Raw genomic sequence first — 20,518 nt, 5'->3', positions numbered from 1 at the left:
ATTATAGCCTGAAAAATGCAAAGCACGCTCCTCTTATTATCACTAAAAAGCGTCACTAATCTTAGTTCATAGAGATCTCAAAGATCCGTTATAATTTATAAAGCTCTCTAAATTACACAATTAATCTTTTATTTACATGGCGTCTACACTCAAAAGATGATTCACGAGCACACAAAATGGCACTTAATAAAACCAATCCGGCGCTTTCAGCAGTGAGTGAATTCTGTGAATCTAGAGAAATGACAGATCAATATCCGTGAACCTGATTTTTTTTTTTCCCCGCAGCCACAGTACGCCGGAAATCCGGCGTGGTGCCGGAACGCTATCACCCCTGCTAATGTAAACATAAAAAAACTTTAAACACTTGCACTGCACTAATGTAAATATGCAGCTTTTATGGTGTAGAACTATGTGATGGTTACCTTCATCAAATGTACCACCTCTGCCTTCTAGCAAAAATCAGGCAGGCAACTTCTGTCAGACCCCCGGTGATGCTTAATTCAAAATGCATTTGTTTCAAGTAGCAAAAATGTAACGAAGGGGATACCACCTCCAACTAATTTTTAACAAGGAAAACACAAAACTATGTAAATATAAGTAACTAGACATTTGCACGGCAGTTATGTAAAAAAATTAACATTAAGACATTTCCGCTGCAGCATAAAGAATTTTTTTTTTGACACGTGTAAAACTGACACAATTTTAAACAAAGTTGTGTAAGAGTTTTGTTCAAATCTGTAGTCATCTTGACAGGTAAAAAAAGAAAAAAAGGTCAGCTTCCCCTGAAACAATTTGATGTTATTTTAGATGAGCTGGATCATCATGTCATCCAGAGTATAAATAACCTTTCACTCAAACTATGCAGCTTATCTGACTTCATTTTCGACCTGAAATGGTGATCTCTCCTGTCCCTCCACCCTTATAGGACAGTGAGAAATAACCCATAGTTCGTAACGTTCATACTTATGGATATTGAGGACACAATGTACACACACATGTAAAAAGATAGACAGACGGATGGATGGATGGATGGAAATGATACAGGTATGTAAAAGAAATTAGCTCATTCTATGGATATTAATAATCAACAATAAAGTTTTTTCTTAATTATTAATATTCCGGCTTAAGCTTCGGTCAATTTGGTCAAACAAACATGATTGTATATGATCCTGCCCGCTCAACCGAGCGGACTCTCAGATTATGAATATTAATTATCAACAATAGCGAATTAATATTAATCATTAACATTCTGGATTAATTTATTGTTAACTTGACCAAACAAACATAACCAGAGCCGCCGCTCTTCCGAGCGGACACGGTAATGATCTATTTATTTAGAAAAGGGAATTATTACTACTTCTTGGGTAGTAGATTAATAATTTATAAGCTTTAATCAACTTATAAAAGCTAGGCAGGGGAATCTGTCTTTCAGTGACTTTTTCTGTGAGGCAAACAATACAATTCGTTTGATTATAATGGGATTTATAGACTAGTCAGACGGATAACAAACAAATGCACGAACATGCATAAAACATAGAACAAAAGGTAAACCATGTGGAGATAGACTATACGGGTCTATAGAACATGTAACAAACAGAGAGAGATAGCAAAGCGCGGAAATAGAGATTTCAAATAAAGAGTGGCAAAATATCTTTCAGTTCCACACACACACCATTAAGGATCACCAAAATTATATAAAACACCTTTTTGAAAAAAGGGGCACAGCTTATCCGCATAACTAAAAAAACCTGGACTTTAATGTCTGGAGGTCTCTCTCTTTATGCGAGTCTCTTCCTTGTCTGATGATTCCGGTGCTGTCCTTCTTGATGCGTGGAGTTTGCAATACAGGTTGGAGTAATGCGATCGCAACTTTAAACTGAGTTTATTTTGCCGGAAAATAAGAAAACGTGGGTTCGGAGCGAGCCACGCGGTATAAAGGAGCCGCTAGACCCCTTAACGGGGTGGCCTCCTTGAGCGGTTCTTTGCTCAGGCATTCTGACACGAGTCTGGGGAGGGGCAGCTTTTAAGGTTAAGCTCTGTGCCCCTGCCCTCTCAACATGATCGACCAATGATTTCAGGGCAAAGTTTAGGCGGGAAACTTCCTTTGTCTCGAGGCTGCTCATATGCAAATTTGATTGTCCGCCTAAAGCATGCGAAGAGACATTAATGCAGAGTATTAAAGAATGTAAGCAGTGCAAGTTATTATCATGCTCTACGCATCATGTGTTGTAAAATGTCAACAGCATCTCATCGGTACCCGACATGGACAGGTACATCAACAATAAAAGTACATCAACAATTCTCACACTTACATTATTTATCCACTAAAAAGGCCTAAATGAACCAAGCATACAGGTTATAAGATAGGTTGTACAGGTAGGAAAGGTCAGAAATGAGATACAAGGTTTGCAAGCATAACATTTTAGTTTTCTGCTGGTCCCTGATTTCTCAGCCCAATTTCTTTTTTTGGACTAGTGTCCTTGTGAGTGTGGGGGTGTGTGTGTTTGGGCAGAAATGTCTTTGAAGCTCACGGCCTATCTCTCTGGGTGGCTCTGGATAACGAAAGGTGTCACGGATACCCAGACTTCGTGGAGCCAGGAGTCGTAAAGCCCACGCAAGATACTCCTTGATAAAATCAATAAGTAATTTTATCTGTGGACTGTACGCTACAGGTAATTAAAAATCGATATGAACTGTGAGAAACCGACACGGCTAGCATTTAATTGGTTTTCTCATATATAGCATAATAATAACAACCTCAAAATGATCGAAGTAACTCGAAATGTAACATTTTAACCCCCTACATTGTTTAAGCCATTATCATGAACAATATAAGGGTCTGAAATCGCCGGTAAGACTGATAGCAACAGAGCACCACCAAGTAACTTCATTGACTGTAAACATGTCTCATATGCTAATATGATTTCTCCACTTTGACTTTCCAAAGAATTCTGCCTAAAATCATATTAAAATGGTCAAGGTCCGAATGTGTGAATATAAAAGCAAACTTGACCTCAGTGGAAAGGTGCCCATTTTCCATAATTAAATCGACAACAAACAACCAAACTGCGTTTTCAGCGACAGATTACAAAGTTTGTGAGCTACGCAGGCGATCTGTTTTACCAAAAAGTTTGGGCAAAATCTCATTTTATCAATTTAAAAGGTCAAAACAATTGTTTTACTTACCGAAATCAAATTACCTCAGGTCGACACGGTGGGCGGAGTCAATGGGTTTGATTGACAGCCTGAACGAGATTTACTAACAAGTTTTTTTTTTTTCAATGTTTTTGCCTAATCTATATTTGTTAAACAGACCGCCGTAAAAGGTGATCCACAGCATTGATTTATTCATGTAAAAAAAAAAAAAAAAGGCATGTCCTAGAGAACACAACACAGATCATTTTAATTGAGACCAAAGTTTTGCAGGATGTTTTGATGCTGACTGCGACCACAAGAGACCAACACAAGATGAGCAAGATCCAGGGTCTCAAAACCAATTCATGGAGGGCCGCAGCTCTGCACAGTTTTGCTCCATCCCCAATCTAACACAGCTAATGCAAACAATCAAAAGTGTTCACAGTTTTGAATTATTTGGATCAGCTGTGATTTAGTTTGGGCTGGAGCAAGAGTTTTGTTTATTTATTTATTTATTTTTTACTTATGATTTGCTGTCTTTTCCTTCTGCTTTTCCCTTGTACTTGGATTTGTGGGCCAAAGTGGCTGCAGGAGGTCGTCCAGCTCTTTACTCCTCTTTCTTTTGGCATCCGGAATAGACAAAGCAGGTGCCTGCTAGGCTATGTTGTCACTATCCTTGTTGCTGTCTCTGTCGTCGGTGGAGCTTTCATCGTTGGTGCTGACGGTTGCCTCTGTCGCTAACCCTTGCCCTTAAGTTTCTCCATTTGCCTGCCCTGTTCTGTGATGGTGGATTTTCAGAGGTCCTGGATTTGACTACCTTGGCCAGGAAGTCCTCCTGCTTCTCAGGGGGTTCTTTGAGTGTCCTTTTAATTTCTTGATGAGCTTCGTTTTGTTGGTGTCGTTTGGGTCATGCGAAACACAGAAAAGGTGAGAATTATCATCAAGTTGCTTCGTTTTCTAATGTCAAAGTCATTTTATTTTTTCTCTCTCTACATTGCAGTGTTAATTTTTCTGTTTCCTACTTTTTGCTTGCAGAATCCTGCCACCTGATTCCAATCTGTGCAGCTAATTTCCTTAGATGTATAGACCTGAGGGGCTTGTGGCTTTATTGGATTTTTTATTTTGGACCCCCATATCCGGACATACTCTTATTTTACATTATTAAGTTGCATATTTTCTTAACAAAATAAACCAATGCTCGCCTCATGGCAATCAGAAAGATGACTAAGGAATGTGTTTGTCTCATAATTCTTGGCATGCTTGATGCTAGGATCAAAGGGTGTGTGTGTGCACGTCACTTAAAACTAAATACTAGCGTATTACCTATAAACTGGTACAGTGCCCATTGGTCAGTCATTTCACTAAATTACGGTAAAAAGAGCGATTTAACCTACTCCGTTACACATTGATAATTTCTGTTCTTTGTTTTGATAAACTTACTCTTAATATTGTATTTTTGATCTTTATATTCCTAGATCATTTGAAGTACTTTATCTAGAAGATACTTCTATTAATCTAAAAAAAGGAAAATAAATATCTATTTAAGATATTTTTGGCATCAAGTAAAAAAGCTATAACCCGGAAATGGTATAAAGAAGAGCCACTAACTAGATGAATGGTTCGAAATTATAGCAGAAGTTAAGAAAATGGAAAAATGACACATGCACTTGGATTACAATTAGAAACCTTTGAAAAGAAATGGAGTAAATTGCTGACTTTCTCCTCAACAACAATATAATTATAACTGAACATTTACATAATTCTATAGGTTATGTATCATTGTGAAAATAAGTTTGTTATATAAATATATATATATAACAAACAAGAGATGCAAGTAAAGCTTAAAATAATATCATTGATGGTTAAGTGCACCATTTCCCAAAAACTATCAATTCTTGAACACTGCCAGAATATATGCACATGATGTGCCTCTTTTACTCAGCAGTTTCTCCAACAAGGATGAATAGTCCCGGATTGTAATGATTTAATTTTGGGTGTAATTTAAAAAATAAAAATAAAAAATAAAAAAATAAAATCGAATTAAGTCTTTCCAACAAAACTCGCGCCACATTCTTGAGCTTGTTGAGGTGTGTGAGACAGCACATATTTTAACCCATTGGTCTTAATTTAGTATAATGCCTACTTCATTTTCCAATTTTAATCTTATATAGTCTGTTGAGATTCCTCTAGAATTACTTATTGCTCTATATAATTTAGAAATTTTTTAGTCATACTTTTCTTGTATGTCTGTACAAAAATCTGAACAAGCTGGTTGTTCCAGTCCTCATCCTGTATTTATTTTATTTAATAGTCCAGCAACTGTAAAGATCTAAATACATCTTGCTTTTGAAGACCAAACTTATCTTTTAAAGTTTGGAAGCATTCCATTCTGCCATCTTTTATAATTGTACAAAATGAAGAGATTCCTAAATATACCCATCGTTTAAATCTATTATCCATAGTTACAGGATTGAAATCAGAGTCATGCGCCACCCAATTCAAGATTTTAATTTGTTTTTCCAAATGAAGTTCCTTCACCACTGTATACTAAGTTTTCAGAGTAAACTCTGTTAGTGGGTTAAGATACTGGATCTTCATCTGGAAATTAGTTTATTTATTTTTTTTACCTATTAATGCTTGAATTGGTATTTCCTGAATTTTGCTCTCTATTTCCTTCCATCTTGTTTCTACTTCAAGATCACACCACCATGCCAATGGTCTTAATTGTGCTGCATAATAATAATAATAATAATAATAATAATAATAATATTAATAATCTTTGAAATTATAATCATTTTGCCCTGTAATGTCAGACAGGGCAGAACAAGACTTCGCACAGGACTTCTTTTGTTTTTATTTGGCGGATCGCACCAGTTCTTGTGCATTACCCCCCACCTGCCTGTAACCTGATTCAGAGACTCTACTGTTCCCATTATAATCCCTTCCCCTAACCTAGTGAGAGACTTCGTATCCGCCAGCGCCGTGTCTCCAGTTCCTCTGACTTCTGCTCAGTCCTCCCACTATGTCAGGTTCAGAAAATAACTCCCTCCCTACCTTAAACTTTATAAATTTGCATTAAAGTAATTCTAATAATGAAATATTATTAATCAGTCCTGTGTCTTTTAAAAATATAAACAATGCAGTGTACTTAATATGCCTTCCTACCTCAGGATTAAATAAAAATTTCAATGTAAACTCATAATCTCTTTCTTGACTTCTTCCCATAACTCTCTTCTTTCTTCATTATACCGCTCACAATGCATGATCACATGTTCAACAGATTCATTTTTCCCCACACTCATAGACCTGTTCTGTGCTTTGCCATTACCTGCAATGTACTGTTAGGTCCAGTATGCCCAATTCTTAGTCTGGATAAAATAGTATCCTCTTTCCTTTTGAGTGCCTCCCTTTACCTACTTTTAGCTGAATATTGTAAATTTGTCTTCTATTCTTTCCTGCTTCCCAATGGAGCTGCCATTTCCCCATTATTTGTTTCTTTATTTTTGCTTTAACTTCAATTCTACTGTAATTCACTTCCATTCCAATATTCTCTTCCATAGTAGCTTGCTTTGCCATTTTATCTGTTTCTTCGTTTCCTTGTAATCCCACATGAGCTGGCACCCAGATGAACACTACCTTTACTCTCTCCTTCTAATTTATACAACTCATGTAATATTTCAATTACTAAATCTTGCCTACAGTCTGAGTGTTTTGCTTCAATGCTTAAAAGAGCAGAACTGCAATCTGAGCAGACTAAAACTCTTAATTCCCACATCTTTCACCCATTGTAAAAGCTAAACTTATTGCCAACATTTCCCCTGTATACACTGCTAATTTGTGTGAAATCCTTTTTTTTTTTACTATAGCTGGTCATTATCTGGATTTTTTGATGCATCTGAATAAACATGTACTATGTCTCTGTATTCTTCCATTAAATATTTCCTTACATACATTTCCTCCAATTCTCCCATTCCCTCTTTTTGTCTATTTTCTAACATTTTTAAATCCACTACTGGTTAAGGGAGAACCCAGAGAAGTACAGCAGGTATAATCAGTCTGGGAGATATACTTAACTGTTTAATGTTCACTTCCTCCATAAAGTTAACCTCCACTCCACAGCTGCCCTGTCCTGACCTATTCATGCATCTCTAAGGACCGAGCTGTCCCGGGAGAAGCTTGCTAATATACAGAATTGGACTCAAGGCCTTCTGGGCGTTCAAAGCATTTGCAGACCTGGACAGATTTGTCCAGCCCATCACCCCCTTGTGCTGGAAAAGGGATTCATTCTCCCTATGAGCTATCAACCAAGGCTGAACCTGGACGGGGGCGTCCCGCGAGTCACTTTTAACACTCAAGGCAGGGATAGTTTGTCCCAATTGGAACGTAGCCAAGGCAGAACCTGGACGAGGGCATCCCACGTGACACTTTTAACACACAAGTTAGGGCTAATCTGTCCCAATCGGAACGTAGCCAAGGCAGGACCTGGACGCAGCAGGCATACAGCGTTGAACTAAGAAGACAGGGCTCATTTTTGTCCCCACTGAATTTACTTTTACCACACAGATAATAAATAAAAGGAATAATGAAGACACTGAACACCATTTGACCGTTAAGTTGTACAATATTTATTCAGGACGATTCAGAGTCTTCTGTTTGTTCGAGCGGGCGAGCGCCCTGGCTTTTCCCTTTGGCAGGGCGCCATGGCAGCGTCCTCCTGCTGGTTCCCTCCTGGAAAAGAGACACATAAAGGGAAGTTAGCCAATGCCATACGTTCTGCTGTCCACGCCAAAGAGAATGTGATTTTTACCAGGGGAGAGACGGAAGTCTCTGTCCTCTTGCGCCCTTTCCGCGGGGGGCTTTCAGTGCCCGCTGCCTCCCCATCCTCCTCCTCCTCCTCCTCCTCCACCAGGGCCCTTTCAAAGAGTCTGCGGCGCTCGCGTGCTTGGAGAGGTCCGAGGTGAAGTGCGTAGAACTTATCTGAGGTTGAAGTGTCATGGCACATGAATTGCGCCACCTTGCGGCGATCCTCTGAAGAGTGTGCATTCTTTGCCTGCGTCGGAGAGAGACAGAAGCTTGATTAGGATAGAAGCCGCCGCTGGTAGTTACAGGGGCGTCACAATGCCTACTCACATGAGTCGCGATCGCAGTGCGTACGTCAGTAAAGGTGGGTTTGCCTGGAAGGCCCATACTGAGCCAAGCAGACTGAAAGTACTTGTTCAGGGTCCGACAAGGACTGGCTCTGGAAGTGAAAAAGAAATAGGTAGCCTGGCTCCCTCCGGGGAGACCAGCCCGCAGCGCCAAAAACCTGCGGAACCAGCTGTATTCCTCCCTGTTTAGGGACAGCTGAGCCGCCCCAAAGGCTCTGTTTGTTTTGTGAGTGGTAATCTGCCATCAGAGAACAAGCAGTGAGTGAGTGAGTGAGTGAGTGAGTGAGTGAGTGAGAGAGAGAGCATGCTACTGGTGACCCCCACCTTACTTGCGCCATACTCACGTTAATGACATAAGCAGACTCGTCGGGGCTTCTGGAGGCCTCTTCAACCTCCTGGATTGTGAGATTCTGGAAGACTCCACAGCGGTGCCCAGAGATGGAGGTTAGGTAGCCAGTCAGAAAGCCATAGAAGCGCCACTGTTGCCTAGTGCTTGGGTTGGATTCGAGGCTATCTGGTGAAAGACATTAGACAGATTAGACCACCGACGGTTCTATTTCCTTTCTGGGTCACCAACAGCTCTTGGCTGCTGGTGACTTGTACTCCGGGGCGCCAGCAGCTCAAACAACAGCTGCTGGTGGCCCGGAGAGGAAATGTGCGTTTCTTCTTCAGGGGCACCAGCAGTTCATGGACTGCTGGTGCCCCTGAAGAAGAAACGCACAACTCCTCTCCGGGCCACCAGCAGCTGTTGGTTCATCCAGCCACGTCGGTCTGCCCCCCTTCCCCCCCGAATGAGTCCCATTCGCGGGGGAGAGGGGCAGACAGACGTGGCTGGATGAACCAAGGGCTGTTGGTGCCCCGGAAGAACGAACAGGGGGAATCGCTGGAACGGCGGAAGGGCTTGCTTACCTAGCAGGGCGGGAATTTTCCTCCCAGCGGTCCGGTGACAGCGCACCAGACTGGCCTTGGGGATCAGTCGGCTTTCCTTCGCCTGCTTGGTCCTTACCTCGTGCACGACGACACGCCGGCGTATGCCGCGGATGAGGGCTCTGACCTCCCTTCGAATCAGAACCAGAGCCGTGCTGGAGAGCTGACAGGCGGCCGGCGGCGTCTCCGAGAGGTAGTCTAGGAACTGAGCCACGTTCTTCAGGTAGTGCTGCCTGGTGGGCTCGGCCATGCGCGTCTGACCTAGCCGGGCGGCCCACGCTCGGATTCGGGCTGGTTGGTTGAGGAAGAGGAAGTCCCCTGGCTCCGCGGTGCCCCTGGCCATGTAACCAAGGAAGGCTTTGATTCTCCCCAGCTTCGAAGTGACGTTGTTCCGCAGGCGGGGGGTGGGCTCGCTGCCCAGTTGGTACCCTTCGAACTCCCCCAAGAGAAGGTCTGTGGAACGAGCACAACCAAGAGTCAACTTCCCCGAAGCCACACACCCAGCAGAGCGACAGTGACGTGCCTGAAATATACTCAACTCAGCGCGGGGACGTGGTCCGGGAACGGGTAGGCAGTGGGCTCCAAAGCCTCCGGAGGCTCGGGGGGCGTCGGACCTCCGGCCGCCCCTCGCCCGGGAGGCGGTGGTGCAGGAGGCGACCTGGTTCTCCTGGCCCTCTTCCTCCTCCTTCTCCCCCCTTCTCCCTTCCTTAGCTCTCGGTAGAGGCGTGTGATTTGGAGCAGGGTGGACCGCATCTTGGTAACCTGTTTCCCCAGGTCCGTGAGCTGAGCCTGTATGCGCTCGGTGGCGCGCCTGCAGCCGCGGTCGGCGCACGGGCGGCCGGCCTCTGGGTCCTCCGAGTCCCGCTCCCCCTCGGAGGACGATGCTAGCTGGGACACGACAGGGATTGCAGGCTGGGTGGACCGCAGCCACTGCAACTCCCGAGCTACTTTCCGGCGTTTCGCCCTCCCCATAGCCTCTTTCCTTCCCGAGGTCGAGAGCTCCGCGTGCTGCCTCAAGTGCCTGTCTAGGCGGGCTGGCGTCCGGCGACATCCCGGGACCGGGCACGGTGTCTTCCGCGTGTCCACGCGGCCGGCGGCCAGCGCGAGAAGCAGCCGCTTCTCGTCCGAGTTGGCCACCTTGTGAACGGCCGTCAGGTGAGGCGCAAGCCGGCTGTAGACGTTGAAGCATAGGGCACATTCAGCCATGACCGTGCCAGAGCCAATGCAGAGGGGGAAAGGGGCCCGCACGCCACGTGCGGCGGTTAATAAGCGGCCGGAGGCGGCGTCCACTTCCGCGTCATGACGTTGGTGGACCCGTATTTCTTAAAGGGGAAGGACACCCCCCCGCACCAGGAGGTGTAAGCCGATGCCCTACGGAGATCCATTCGGTTCAAGCCTTCTCTTGTTACGACTTCTCAAGTAGGGGGGAGAGGGGTGTCCACCTCACTCCCTTCCCCCCTTTTCAAAGGAACCAGAGGGGGTGTCCCGTTAAACAATTCACCCCACCGCCCCTTCATCGTTGCCCCGGTCAGCGGTTCGACACCTCTCTCTCTTGTCACGACTCGAGTTGGGGAAGGGGTGTCCCACCTCACTCCCTATCCCCCCTTCATTTTGCTGTTCTGGCCAGCGGGAGCTTTTCCACAGCCATCCACGTTCACTTTTTCCACCCCAAAAAGGGGATTGATTGTTTGAGCCCCATCGGGGGGGGACAGCTCCACACGCGCCAGCCGCGGGAGCTTTTGTGACCTGCTACAACCAACATGGGATACGCACCAACCATCGAAAGGGGAGTTCAGACAGCCCGTAACCCCGGCACCACTGACCCTGGCACGTTTCACCTCGCCGGAGTCCACTAGCTTCCCCTCCCAACCAACCACCCTCACTCCCCCGGGAGCAGGGTAGGCGGGGTGGGGGTCAGCCGGGAGCCAGCAAGGATAAACCCAGGGGGTGGGCGGCGTTGCGGGCGGGCAGACGGACGGGATGCAGACGCACACACTCGGGCGGGGGTAGAATCGAAGCCCACACCAGCTCGTTCCCTACGCTGCCCCTGGGGCCTCGATTCACCACGCCGGGTGACTCGACCGAACCCACCGAACATCCCCCAGCCCTCGCAGGGCGAGGGGCGTGGGGCGGGGGCACGGGCCGAGTATCGGCGCGGGGGAAACGGAGTCCAGGGGGGCGGGCTGGCGGGCGGGCTGAGCAGCAGACAAGCTCTGGGTCATTTAGCCAGACGGGCCATCTGGGTCCTTTACCCACAGATCGGGGCGGGAAGGGGGGGGCGCTGTGTGCGGAGGGACACCCCCACGCCTCCCTGATACAGCGCCCAGGACGGGGAGGATCTGCCACACCCATAGAGGCCGACCCCATTGGTGCTTTGGGGGGCCTGGGTGGGGGCCTAGCCCCTGGGGCGCCACACTAGCTCCTATCGAGCAGTCACCGTGGGGTCTGGCGACTGGACTGTCAGAGACTAAGTCCATATTTTTACGCCTTCCCCGAAACCCTGATGGCAGGTCAGAGATTGTGGGTGTCGGGCAAAAACCTCCAGGCGCGGGACGTCCCGACAAGTAGGCCGGGAAGGGTGGTCTCCCGTCGGGCATGGTTTGGTGGGCTCGGGCCTGGGTCTAACCAACGCCCCGGTGAGCGCCAGGCATAACGTATTCCTGTTGGACCTTTGGCGCTAGATGCGTAAAGATGTGCCGCTGGTGAACCATCGATGGAGCCGCTGGTGAACCATTAATGGGGGCCTCTGAGATCCAGCGTTGGGGAGGCCTGTGCCCCGCGCGCTCTGCCCGGGGCACACACACCCTTCTTGGGGAGCGACCCCAGCCCCTCTCCCTGGCCTGGGGCCTCTGAGATCCAGCGTTGGGGAGGCCTGTGCCCCGCGCGCTCTGCCCGGGGCACACACACCCTTCTTGGGGAGCGACCCCAGCCCCTCTCCCTGGCCTGGGGCCTCTGAGATCCAGCGTTGGGGAGGCCTGTGCCCCGCGCGCTCTGCCCGGGGCACACACACCCTTCTTGGGGAGCGACCCCAGCCCCTCTCCCTGGCCTGGGGCCTCTGAGATCCAGCGTTGGGGAGGCCTGTGCCCCGCGCGCTCTGCCCGGGGCACACACACCCTTCTTGGGGAGCGACCCCAGCCCCTCTCCCTGGCCTGGGGCCTCTGAGATCCAGCGTTGGGGAGGCCTGTGCCCCGCGCGCTCTGCCCGGGGCACACACACCCTTCTTGGGGAGCGACCCCAGCCCCTCTCCCTGGCCTGGGGCCTCTGAGATCCAGCGTTGGGGAGGCCTGTGCCCCGCGCGCTCTGCCCGGGGCACACACACCCTTCTTGGGGAGCGACCCCAGCCCCTCTCCCTGGCCTGGGGCCTCTGAGATCCAGCGTTGGGGAGGCCTGTGCCCCGCGCGCTCTGCCCGGGGCACACACACCCTTCTTGGGGAGCGACCCCAGCCCCTCTCCCTGGCCTGGGGCCTCTGAGATCCAGCGTTGGGGAGGCCTGTGCCCCGCGCGCTCTGCCCGGGGCACACACACCCTTCTTGGGGAGCGACCCCAGCCCCTCTCCCTGGCCTGGGGCCTCTGAGATCCAGCGTTGGGGGGGGGGCCGTGCCCCGCACGCTCTGCCCGAGGTACACGCACTCTCCGGCGGCAAGCGCTGGTTCCAAAGGACCCCCTAGATTTGCACCTAATCACCAGCCGTGCCCGGGCACCCCACTATTAAGCCCGGGGACACTAACTCCTCCAAACCGCATGGATCAGACAGACGTGCTGCTGGTGACCCAACTGGCCAAGACGTACCGCTGGTGGCCCAATCGGTCTTTGGGTTTGTGAATGGGTCACCACCGGCCCTGGGCTCGTGTATGGGGCACCAGCCGCACGTCGTTTTAGCCTCCGTCAGCGGTGGGGTCTTATGTTTGCTGCGGGAATATGAGCGCTGGGAGGCGGGTTAGCAGCTCAGCAATGGACCCCTAGCTCCCCCGGGTTCGAACGCATCTACTGGGGCTTCTTTGATTGCCTTTGAGGCCTGGGTCTTTGGCTGAACCAGGGCAGTTACGCGCACCTAGCTCCCCCGGGTTCGAACGCATCTCCTGGGGGCTTCTTTGATTGCCTTTGAGGCCTGGGTCTTTGGCTGAACCAGGGCAGTTACGCGCACCTAGCTCCCCCGGGTTCGAACGCATCTCCTGGGGCTTCTTTGATTGCCTTTGAGGCCTGGGTCTTTGGCTGAACCAGGGCAGTTACGCGCACTTAGCTCCCCCGGGTTTGAACGCATCTACTGGGGCTTCTTTGATTGCCTTTGAGGCCTGGGTCTTTGGCTGAACCAGGGCAGTTACGCGCACCTAGCTCCCCCGGGTTCGAACGCATCTACTGGGGCTTCTTTGATTGCCTTTGAGGCCTGGGTCTTTGGCTGAACCAGGGCAGTTACGCGCACCTAGCTCCCCCGGGTTCGAACGCATCTCCTGGGGGCTTCTTTGATTGCCTTTGAGGCCTGGGTCTTTGGCTGAACCAGGGCAGTTACGCGCACCTAGCTCCCCCGGGTTCGAACGCATCTCCTGGGGGCTTCTTTGATTGCCTTTGAGGCCTGGGTCTTTGGCTGAACCAGGGCAGTTACGCGCACCTAGCTCCCCCGGGTTCGAACGCATCTACTGGGGCTTCTTTGATTGCCTTTGAGGCCTGGGTCTTTGGCTGAACCAGGGCAGTAGGGCGCACCTAGCTCCCCCGGGTTCGAACGCATCTCCTGGGGCTTCTTTGATTGCCTTTGAGGCCTGGGTCTTTGGCTGAACCAGGGCAGTTACGCGCACCTAGCTCCCCCGGGTTCGAACGCATCTACTGGGGCTTCTTTGATTGCCTTTGAGGCCTGGGTCTTTGGCTGAACCAGGGCAGTTACGCGCACCTAGCTCCCCCGGGTTCGAACGCATCTCCTGGGGGCTTCTTTGATTGCCTTTGAGGCCTGGGTCTTTGGCTGAACCAGGGCAGTTACGCGCACCTAGCTCCCCCGGGTTCGAACGCATCTACTGGGGCTTCTTTGATTGCCTTTGAGGCCTGGGTCTTTGGCTGAACCAGGGCAGTTACGCGCACCTAGCTCCCCCGGGTTCGAACGCATCTCCTGGGGCTTCTTTGATTGCCTTTGAGGCCTGGGTCTTTGGCTGAACCAGGGCAGTTACGCGCACCTAGCTCCCCCGGGTTTGAACGCATCTACTGGGGCTTCTTTGATTGCCTTTGAGGCCTGGGTCTTTGGCTGAACCAGGGCAGTAGGGCGCACCTAGCTCCCCCGGGTTCGAACGCATCTCCTGGGGCTTCTTTGATTGCCTTTGAGGCCTGGGTCTTTGGCTGAACCAGGGCAGTAGGGCGCACCTAGCCCCCCCGGGTTCGAACGCATCTCCTGGGGCTTCTTTGATTGCCTTTGAGGCCTGGGTCTTTGGCTGAACCAGGGCAGTTACGCGCACCTAGCTCCCCCGGGTTCGAACGCATCTCCTGGGGCTTCTTTGATTGCCTTTGAGGCCTGGGTCTTTGGCTGAACCAGGGCAGTTACGCGCACCTAGCTCCCCCGGGTTCGAACGCATCTACTGGGGCTTCTTTGATTGCCTTTGAGGCCTGGGTCTTTGGCTGAACCAGGGCAGTAACGCGCACCTAGCTCCCCCGGGTTCGAACGCATCTCCTGGGGCTTCTTTGAATGCCTTTGAGGCCTGGGTCTTTGGCTGAACCAGGGCAGTAACGCGCACCTAGCTCCCCCGGGTTCGAACGCATCTCCTGGGGCTTCTTTGAATGCCTCTGGGGCCTGGTTCGATCAACCGCGAAATCGGAAATTGCACTAAGTCCTTCATATGTGTCTGTTATCGAAAACTTGACGGCAGGTCAGCGAAACCCAGGGACGCGCTACCCCCCCCTCCAGGCGCGGGTCATGCCGGAGAGAGTGGTCTCTATCCGGGCATGGCTTGGTGGGCTTTCTCCTGGGTCTAACCGACGCCCCCGGTGAGCGCACTAATGTTTCAGCTGATGCGTAAATTGGTACCGCTGGTGCACCATTGGCCTCCAGGGCTCCATGTCCCGCGCTCTTTGCCCAATACACCCTCACTTATCCCGGGGAACCACTGATCGCCAAAGACCCCCCCCCCCTCCTGGCTCTCCGGCCCCCTCGCTTACCGTTGGTGACCCAAATAGGCCTTTGCGCGCGCTGGCCTGCGGGGATATGAGCGCTGGGAGACGGGTTGGCAGCTCAGCAATGGACCCCTAGCTCCCCCGGGTTCGAACGCATCTACTGGGGCTTCTTTGATTGCCTTTGAGGCCTGGGTCTTTGGCTGAACCAGGGCAGTTACGCGCACCTAGCTCCCCCGGGTTCGAACGCATCTCCTGGGGCTTCTTTGATTGCCTTTGAGGCCTGGGTCTTTGGCTGAACCAGGGCAGTTACGCGCACCTAGCTCCCCCGGGTTCGAACGCATCTCCTGGGGCTTCTTTGATTGCCTTTGAGGCCTGGGTCTTTGGCTGAACCAGGGCAGTAGGGCGCACCTAGCTCCCCCGGGTTCGAACGCATCTCCTGGGGCTTCTTTGATTGCCTTTGAGGCCTGGGTCTTTGGCTGAACCAGGGCAGTTACGCGCACCTAGCTCCCCCGGGTTCGAACGCATCTACTGGGGCTTCTTTGATTGCCTTTGAGGCCTGGGTCTTTGGCTGAACCAGGGCAGTTACGCGCACCTAGCTCCCCCGGGTTCGAACGCATCTCCTGGGGGCTTCTTTGATTGCCTTTGAGGCCTGGGTCTTTGGCTGAACCAGGGCAGTTACGCGCACCTAGCTCCCCCGGGTTTGAACGCATCTCCTGGGGCTTCTTTGATTGCCTTTGAGGCCTGGGTCTTTGGCTGAACCAGGGCAGTTACGCGCACTTAGCTCCCCCGGGTTTGAACGCATCTACTGGGGCTTCTTTGATTGCCTTTGAGGCCTGGGTCTTTGGCTGAACCAGGGCAGTAGGGCGCACCTAGCTCCCCCGGGTTCGAACGCATCTCCTGGGGGCTTCTTTGATTGCCTTTGAGGCCTGGGTCTTTGGCTGAACCAGGGCAGTTACGCGCACTTAGCTCCCCCGGGTTTGAACGCATCTCCTGGGGCTTCTTTGATTGCCTTTGAGGCCTGGGTCTTTGGCTGAACCAGGGCAGTTACGCGCACTTAGCTCCCCCGGGTTTGAACGCATCTACTGGGGCTTCTTTGATTGCCTTTGAGGCCTGGGTCTTTGGCTGAACCAGGGCAGTAGGGCGCACCTAGCTCCCCCGGGTTCGAACGCATCTCCTGGGGCTTCTTTGATTGCCTTTGAGGCCTGGGTCTTTGGCTGAACCAGGGCAGTAGGGCGCACCTAGCCCCCCCGGGTTCGAACGCATCTCCTGGGGCTTCTTTGATTGCCTTTGAGGCCTGGGTCTTTGGCTGAACCAGGGCAGTTACGCGCACCTAGCTCCCCCGGGTTCGAACGCATCTCCTGGGGCTTCTTTGATTGCCTTTGAGGCCTGGGTCTTTGGCTGAACCAGGGCAGTTACGCGCACCTAGCTCCCCCGGGTTCGAACGCATCTACTGGGGCTTCTTTGATTGCCTTTGAGGCCTGGGTCTTTGGCTGAACCAGGGCAGTAACGCGCACCTAGCTCCCCCGGGTTCGAACGCATCTCCTGGGGCTTCTTTGAATGCCTTTGAGGCCTGGGTCTTTGGCTGAACCAGGGCAGTAACGCGCACCTAGCTCCCCCGGGTTCGAACGCATCTCCTGGGGCTTCTTTGAATGCCTCTGGGGCCTGGTTCGATCAACCGCGAAATCGGAAATTGCACTAAGTCCTTCATATGTGTCTGTTATCGAAAACTTGACGGCAGGTCAGCGAAACCCAGGGACGCGCTACCCCCCCCTCCAGGCGCGGGTCATGCCGGAGAGAGTGGTCTCTATCCGGGCATGGCTTGGTGGGCTTTCTCCTGGGTCTAACCGACGCCCCCGGTGAGCGCACTAATGTTTCAGCTGATGCGTAAATTGGTACCGCTGGTGCACCATTGGCCTCCAGGGCTCCATGTCCCGCGCTCTTTGCCCAATACACCCTCACTTATCCCGGGGAACCACTGATCGCCAAAGACCCCCCCCCTCCTGGCTCTCCGGCCCCCTCGCTTACCGTTGGTGACCCAAATAGGCCTTTGCGCGCGCTGGCCTGCGGGGATATGAGCGCTGGGAGACGGGTTGGCAGCTCAGCAATGGACCCCTAGCTCCCCCGGGTTCGAACGCATCTACTGGGGCTTCTTTGATTGCCTTTGAGGCCTGGGTCTTTGGCTGAACCAGGGCAGTTACGCGCACCTAGCTCCCCCGGGTTCGAACGCATCTCCTGGGGCTTCTTTGATTGCCTTTGAGGCCTGGGTCTTTGGCTGAACCAGGGCAGTTACGCGCACCTAGCTCCCCCGGGTTCGAACGCATCTCCTGGGGCTTCTTTGATTGCCTTTGAGGCCTGGGTCTTTGGCTGAACCAGGGCAGTTACGCGCACCTAGCTCCCCCGGGTTCGAACGCATCTACTGGGGCTTCTTTGATTGCCTTTGAGGCCTGGGTCTTTGGCTGAACCAGGGCAGTTACGCGCACCTAGCTCCCCCGGGTTCGAACGCATCTCCTGGGGCTTCTTTGATTGCCTTTGAGGCCTGGGTCTTTGGCTGAACCAGGGCAGTTACGCGCACCTAGCTCCCCCGGGTTCGAACGCATCTCCTGGGGCTTCTTTGATTGCCTTTGAGGCCTGGGTCTTTGGCTGAACCAGGGCAGTTACGCGCACCTAGCTCCCCCGGGTTCGAACGCATCTACTGGGGCTTCTTTGATTGCCTTTGAGGCCTGGGTCTTTGGCTGAACCAGGGCAGTTACGCGCACCTAGCTCCCCCGGGTTCGAACGCATCTCCTGGGGGCTTCTTTGATTGCCTTTGAGGCCTGGGTCTTTGGCTGAACCAGGGCAGTTACGCGCACCTAGCTCCCCCGGGTTCGAACGCATCTCCTGGGGCTTCTTTGATTGCCTTTGAGGCCTGGGTCTTTGGCTGAACCAGGGCAGTAGGGCGCACCTAGCCCCCCCGGGTTCGAACGCATCTCCTGGGGCTTCTTTGATTGCCTTTGAGGCCTGGGTCTTTGGCTGAACCAGGGCAGTTACGCGCACCTAGCTCCCCCGGGTTCGAACGCATCTCCTGGGGCTTCTTTGATTGCCTTTGAGGCCTGGGTCTTTGGCTGAACCAGGGCAGTAGGGCGCACCTAGCTCCCCCGGGTTCGAACGCATCTCCTGGGGCTTCTTTGAATGCCTCTGGGGCCTGGTTCGATCAACCGCGAAATCGGAAATTGCACTAAGTCCTTCATATGTGTCTGTTATCGAAAACTTGACGGCAGGTCAGCGAAACCCAGGGACGCGCTACCCCCCCCTCCAGGCGCGGGTCATGCCGGAGAGAGTGGTCTCTATCCGGGCATGGCTTGGTGGGCTCTCCCCTGGGTCTAACCAACGCCCCCGGTGAGCTTATCCATAGCGTTTGCCAGCGGTCGTTCCAAAGACCCCCCCCGCTAGAGACCCACCATCCCCCAAATGAGTGTTAGTTGTTTCAAACAGCAAAAAAATAAAATCAATGCATTTCGTTTTCAAAATGAATTTTTTTTACTTTCTCTACTAAATGTTCCACTATCCACCCCAAAACTGTTGCATTCACTTTTTTCATACTCGCAGCATTTCTGTAAAACCTTAGTTGTAGGGTGAGACTCCTCCTGCCCCATTAGATTAACCCAATAAACTGCCGTTTACCGTTTCCTCCTTAAACTAAGAGGCATTTCTCCTACTTCAACTTGAATTGCTGACACAGGTGATGTTAGGATCGCCCCACAACAAATCCTTAATGCCTGAGCCTGTATTCTTTCTAACTTCTCTAGAGGAGTCTTTGCTGCCGAACTGTACACTACACAGCCGTAATCCAACACTGATCTAATCAGTGTAATATATATATAGTTTTTAAAGCCAATCTGTCTGCCCCCCAGACCATTTTTTCCACTGAAAACTTGAAACCCATTTAAAATGGACCACTCTTCAACATTATTTAATGCCTCTTGCATTTTCCTCATAATATAATCTATATTTCTTCCCCTAAACCACAAAGCTCCATCATCCGCAAACAAAGACCTACTTATCCCCCCCTATCTACTTTCTCAAATACATCATTAATCATTACAATGAAAAGCAACGGGCTTATGATACTCCCTTAAGGAGTACCATTCCCTGTCAATTGTTTTGGTGTTATAAATTCTCCTACTTTTACTTTTAATTGATCTCTTGCAGAAAAAAAAAAAAAATCTTTAACCCAATTAAACATTCTCCCTTATACTCCCATTTTATCCAGTTTATTAACAGTCCATCACACCATACCATATCATAGACCTTTTCAATATCAAAAAATACTGCTCCCACTGATTCTTTATTTATTAATGCTTTTCTTATATCTGTCTCTAAACATACTACTGGATCCATAGTCCCTCTACCCCCCAAAGCCACTCTGATTTGGTGATAATTTCTTACCCTTTTCCAAATGATACATTAATCTGTCAGTTTTTTCCATTATTTTACCTAAATGAGATGTAAGTGCTATTGGTCTGTAGCTGTTTGGATTACTATAATCTTTTCCTGGTTTCTTAATTGGTATTATTAAAGCTTCTTTCCAACTCTTTGGCAAAATTTCTTCTCTCCATACCTTATTGCAAACATCTAACATAATATTCAAAGCCTTGTCACTTAAATGTTTAATCATAGTGTAACTTAATCTAAATCAGGGGAAGATTCTTTTACTCTGTTTATAACTCTTTTCAGTTCTGCCATTTCCAACGGAACATCCAAAACACTGCCTGTTTCTTCTTTCCGTTGCTTTATCATAGGATTACTTGATAACACCTCCTCCCTGATCCTTACTCTATACTCACACAAATTTTTAGAGGAGTTTACTTTGGTAAATGCTTCTCTTAGCATCATAGCCTTTTCTCTGTCATTCACCACCATCCCGTTTCCTTCTTTGAGCACAGGAATTTCCACATCTTTTCTAATTCCTCTCATTTTTTAAATCATATTCCATCTTTCCTCTTCTGGTGTACTTTATATTTCGTTACAAAATTCCCTCCAGTACTCTTTTTTTTGTTTGCCTTAATACTCGCCTAACTTTTGCTTGAGCAGTTTTATATTCTATTAAACTTTGAAAGTTATGTGAATTTGTCATTTTTTAAAAATGCCTTTTTCGTTTTATGACTTCTCTGCATTTCTCATTCCACCAAGGCACTATATTTCTCTCCCTTTCCCCTTTACTCTTTGGAATAAATTGTTCTGCT

The 20,518-nt window shown here is 50.1% G+C and overlaps 3 protein-coding genes and 1 long non-coding RNA gene across 11 annotated transcripts in view; 1 reads left to right on the top strand and 3 right to left on the bottom strand.

Annotated features, from left to right (window-relative positions):
* LOC796311 (zinc finger MYM-type protein 1) overlaps window positions 1-20,518 on the bottom strand; it is an 854,498-nt gene that overhangs the window by 426,440 nt on the left and 407,540 nt on the right. The window lies entirely within an intron of this gene.
* Window positions 1-20,518, bottom strand: part of wu:fe14d05 — a 312,007-nt gene that overhangs the window by 38,706 nt on the left and 252,783 nt on the right. The window lies entirely within an intron of this gene.
* Window positions 1-20,518, top strand: part of LOC148682203 (uncharacterized) — a 429,467-nt gene that overhangs the window by 401,254 nt on the left and 7,695 nt on the right. The window lies entirely within an intron of this gene.
* Window positions 7,737-11,703, bottom strand: LOC108183630 (uncharacterized). Of its 5 annotated transcripts, XM_087248588.1 has the most exons (6): window positions 9,749-11,703; window positions 9,192-9,662; window positions 8,627-8,796; window positions 8,266-8,520; window positions 7,943-8,185; window positions 7,737-7,863 (listed from the first exon to the last, which is right to left on the bottom strand). In XM_087248588.1, exons 1-6 carry the CDS (start codon window positions 10,413-10,415, stop codon window positions 7,765-7,767), a joined length of 1,905 nt encoding a protein of 634 aa, XP_087104714.1. In that variant the 5' UTR covers window positions 10,416-11,703; the 3' UTR covers window positions 7,737-7,764. The 5 variants fall into 5 exon arrangements, with proteins under 5 accessions (XP_087104714.1, XP_087104713.1, XP_087104712.1 ...); XM_087248587.1 differs by having other exon boundaries at window positions 9,192-11,703; XM_087248586.2 differs by having other exon boundaries at window positions 7,943-8,520.

This window comes from Danio rerio, chromosome 4, assembly GCF_052040795.2.
Source record: "Danio rerio strain M-AB ecotype USA chromosome 4, GRCz13ab, whole genome shotgun sequence".
In the NCBI taxonomy this organism is placed as follows: Eukaryota; Metazoa; Chordata; class Actinopteri; order Cypriniformes; family Danionidae; genus Danio; species Danio rerio.
This window is presented reverse-complemented; position numbering and strand designations above follow the sequence as displayed.

Excerpts from the sequence above, each read along its gene's own strand:
- LOC108183630 (XM_087248584.1), bottom strand. The coding sequence starts at position 10,407 with ATGTGCCCTATGCTTCAACGTCTACAGCCGGCTTGCGCCTCACCTGAC. Across the intron at positions 8,797-9,191 it reads GAAAATTCCCGCCCTGCTAG|ATAGCCTCGAATCCAACCCA; the intron begins GTAAGCAAGCCC and ends GTCTTTCACCAG. Across the intron at positions 7,864-7,942 it reads AGACTTCCGTCTCTCCCCTG|GAGGGAACCAGCAGGAGGAC; the intron begins GTAAAAATCACA and ends TCTCTTTTCCAG.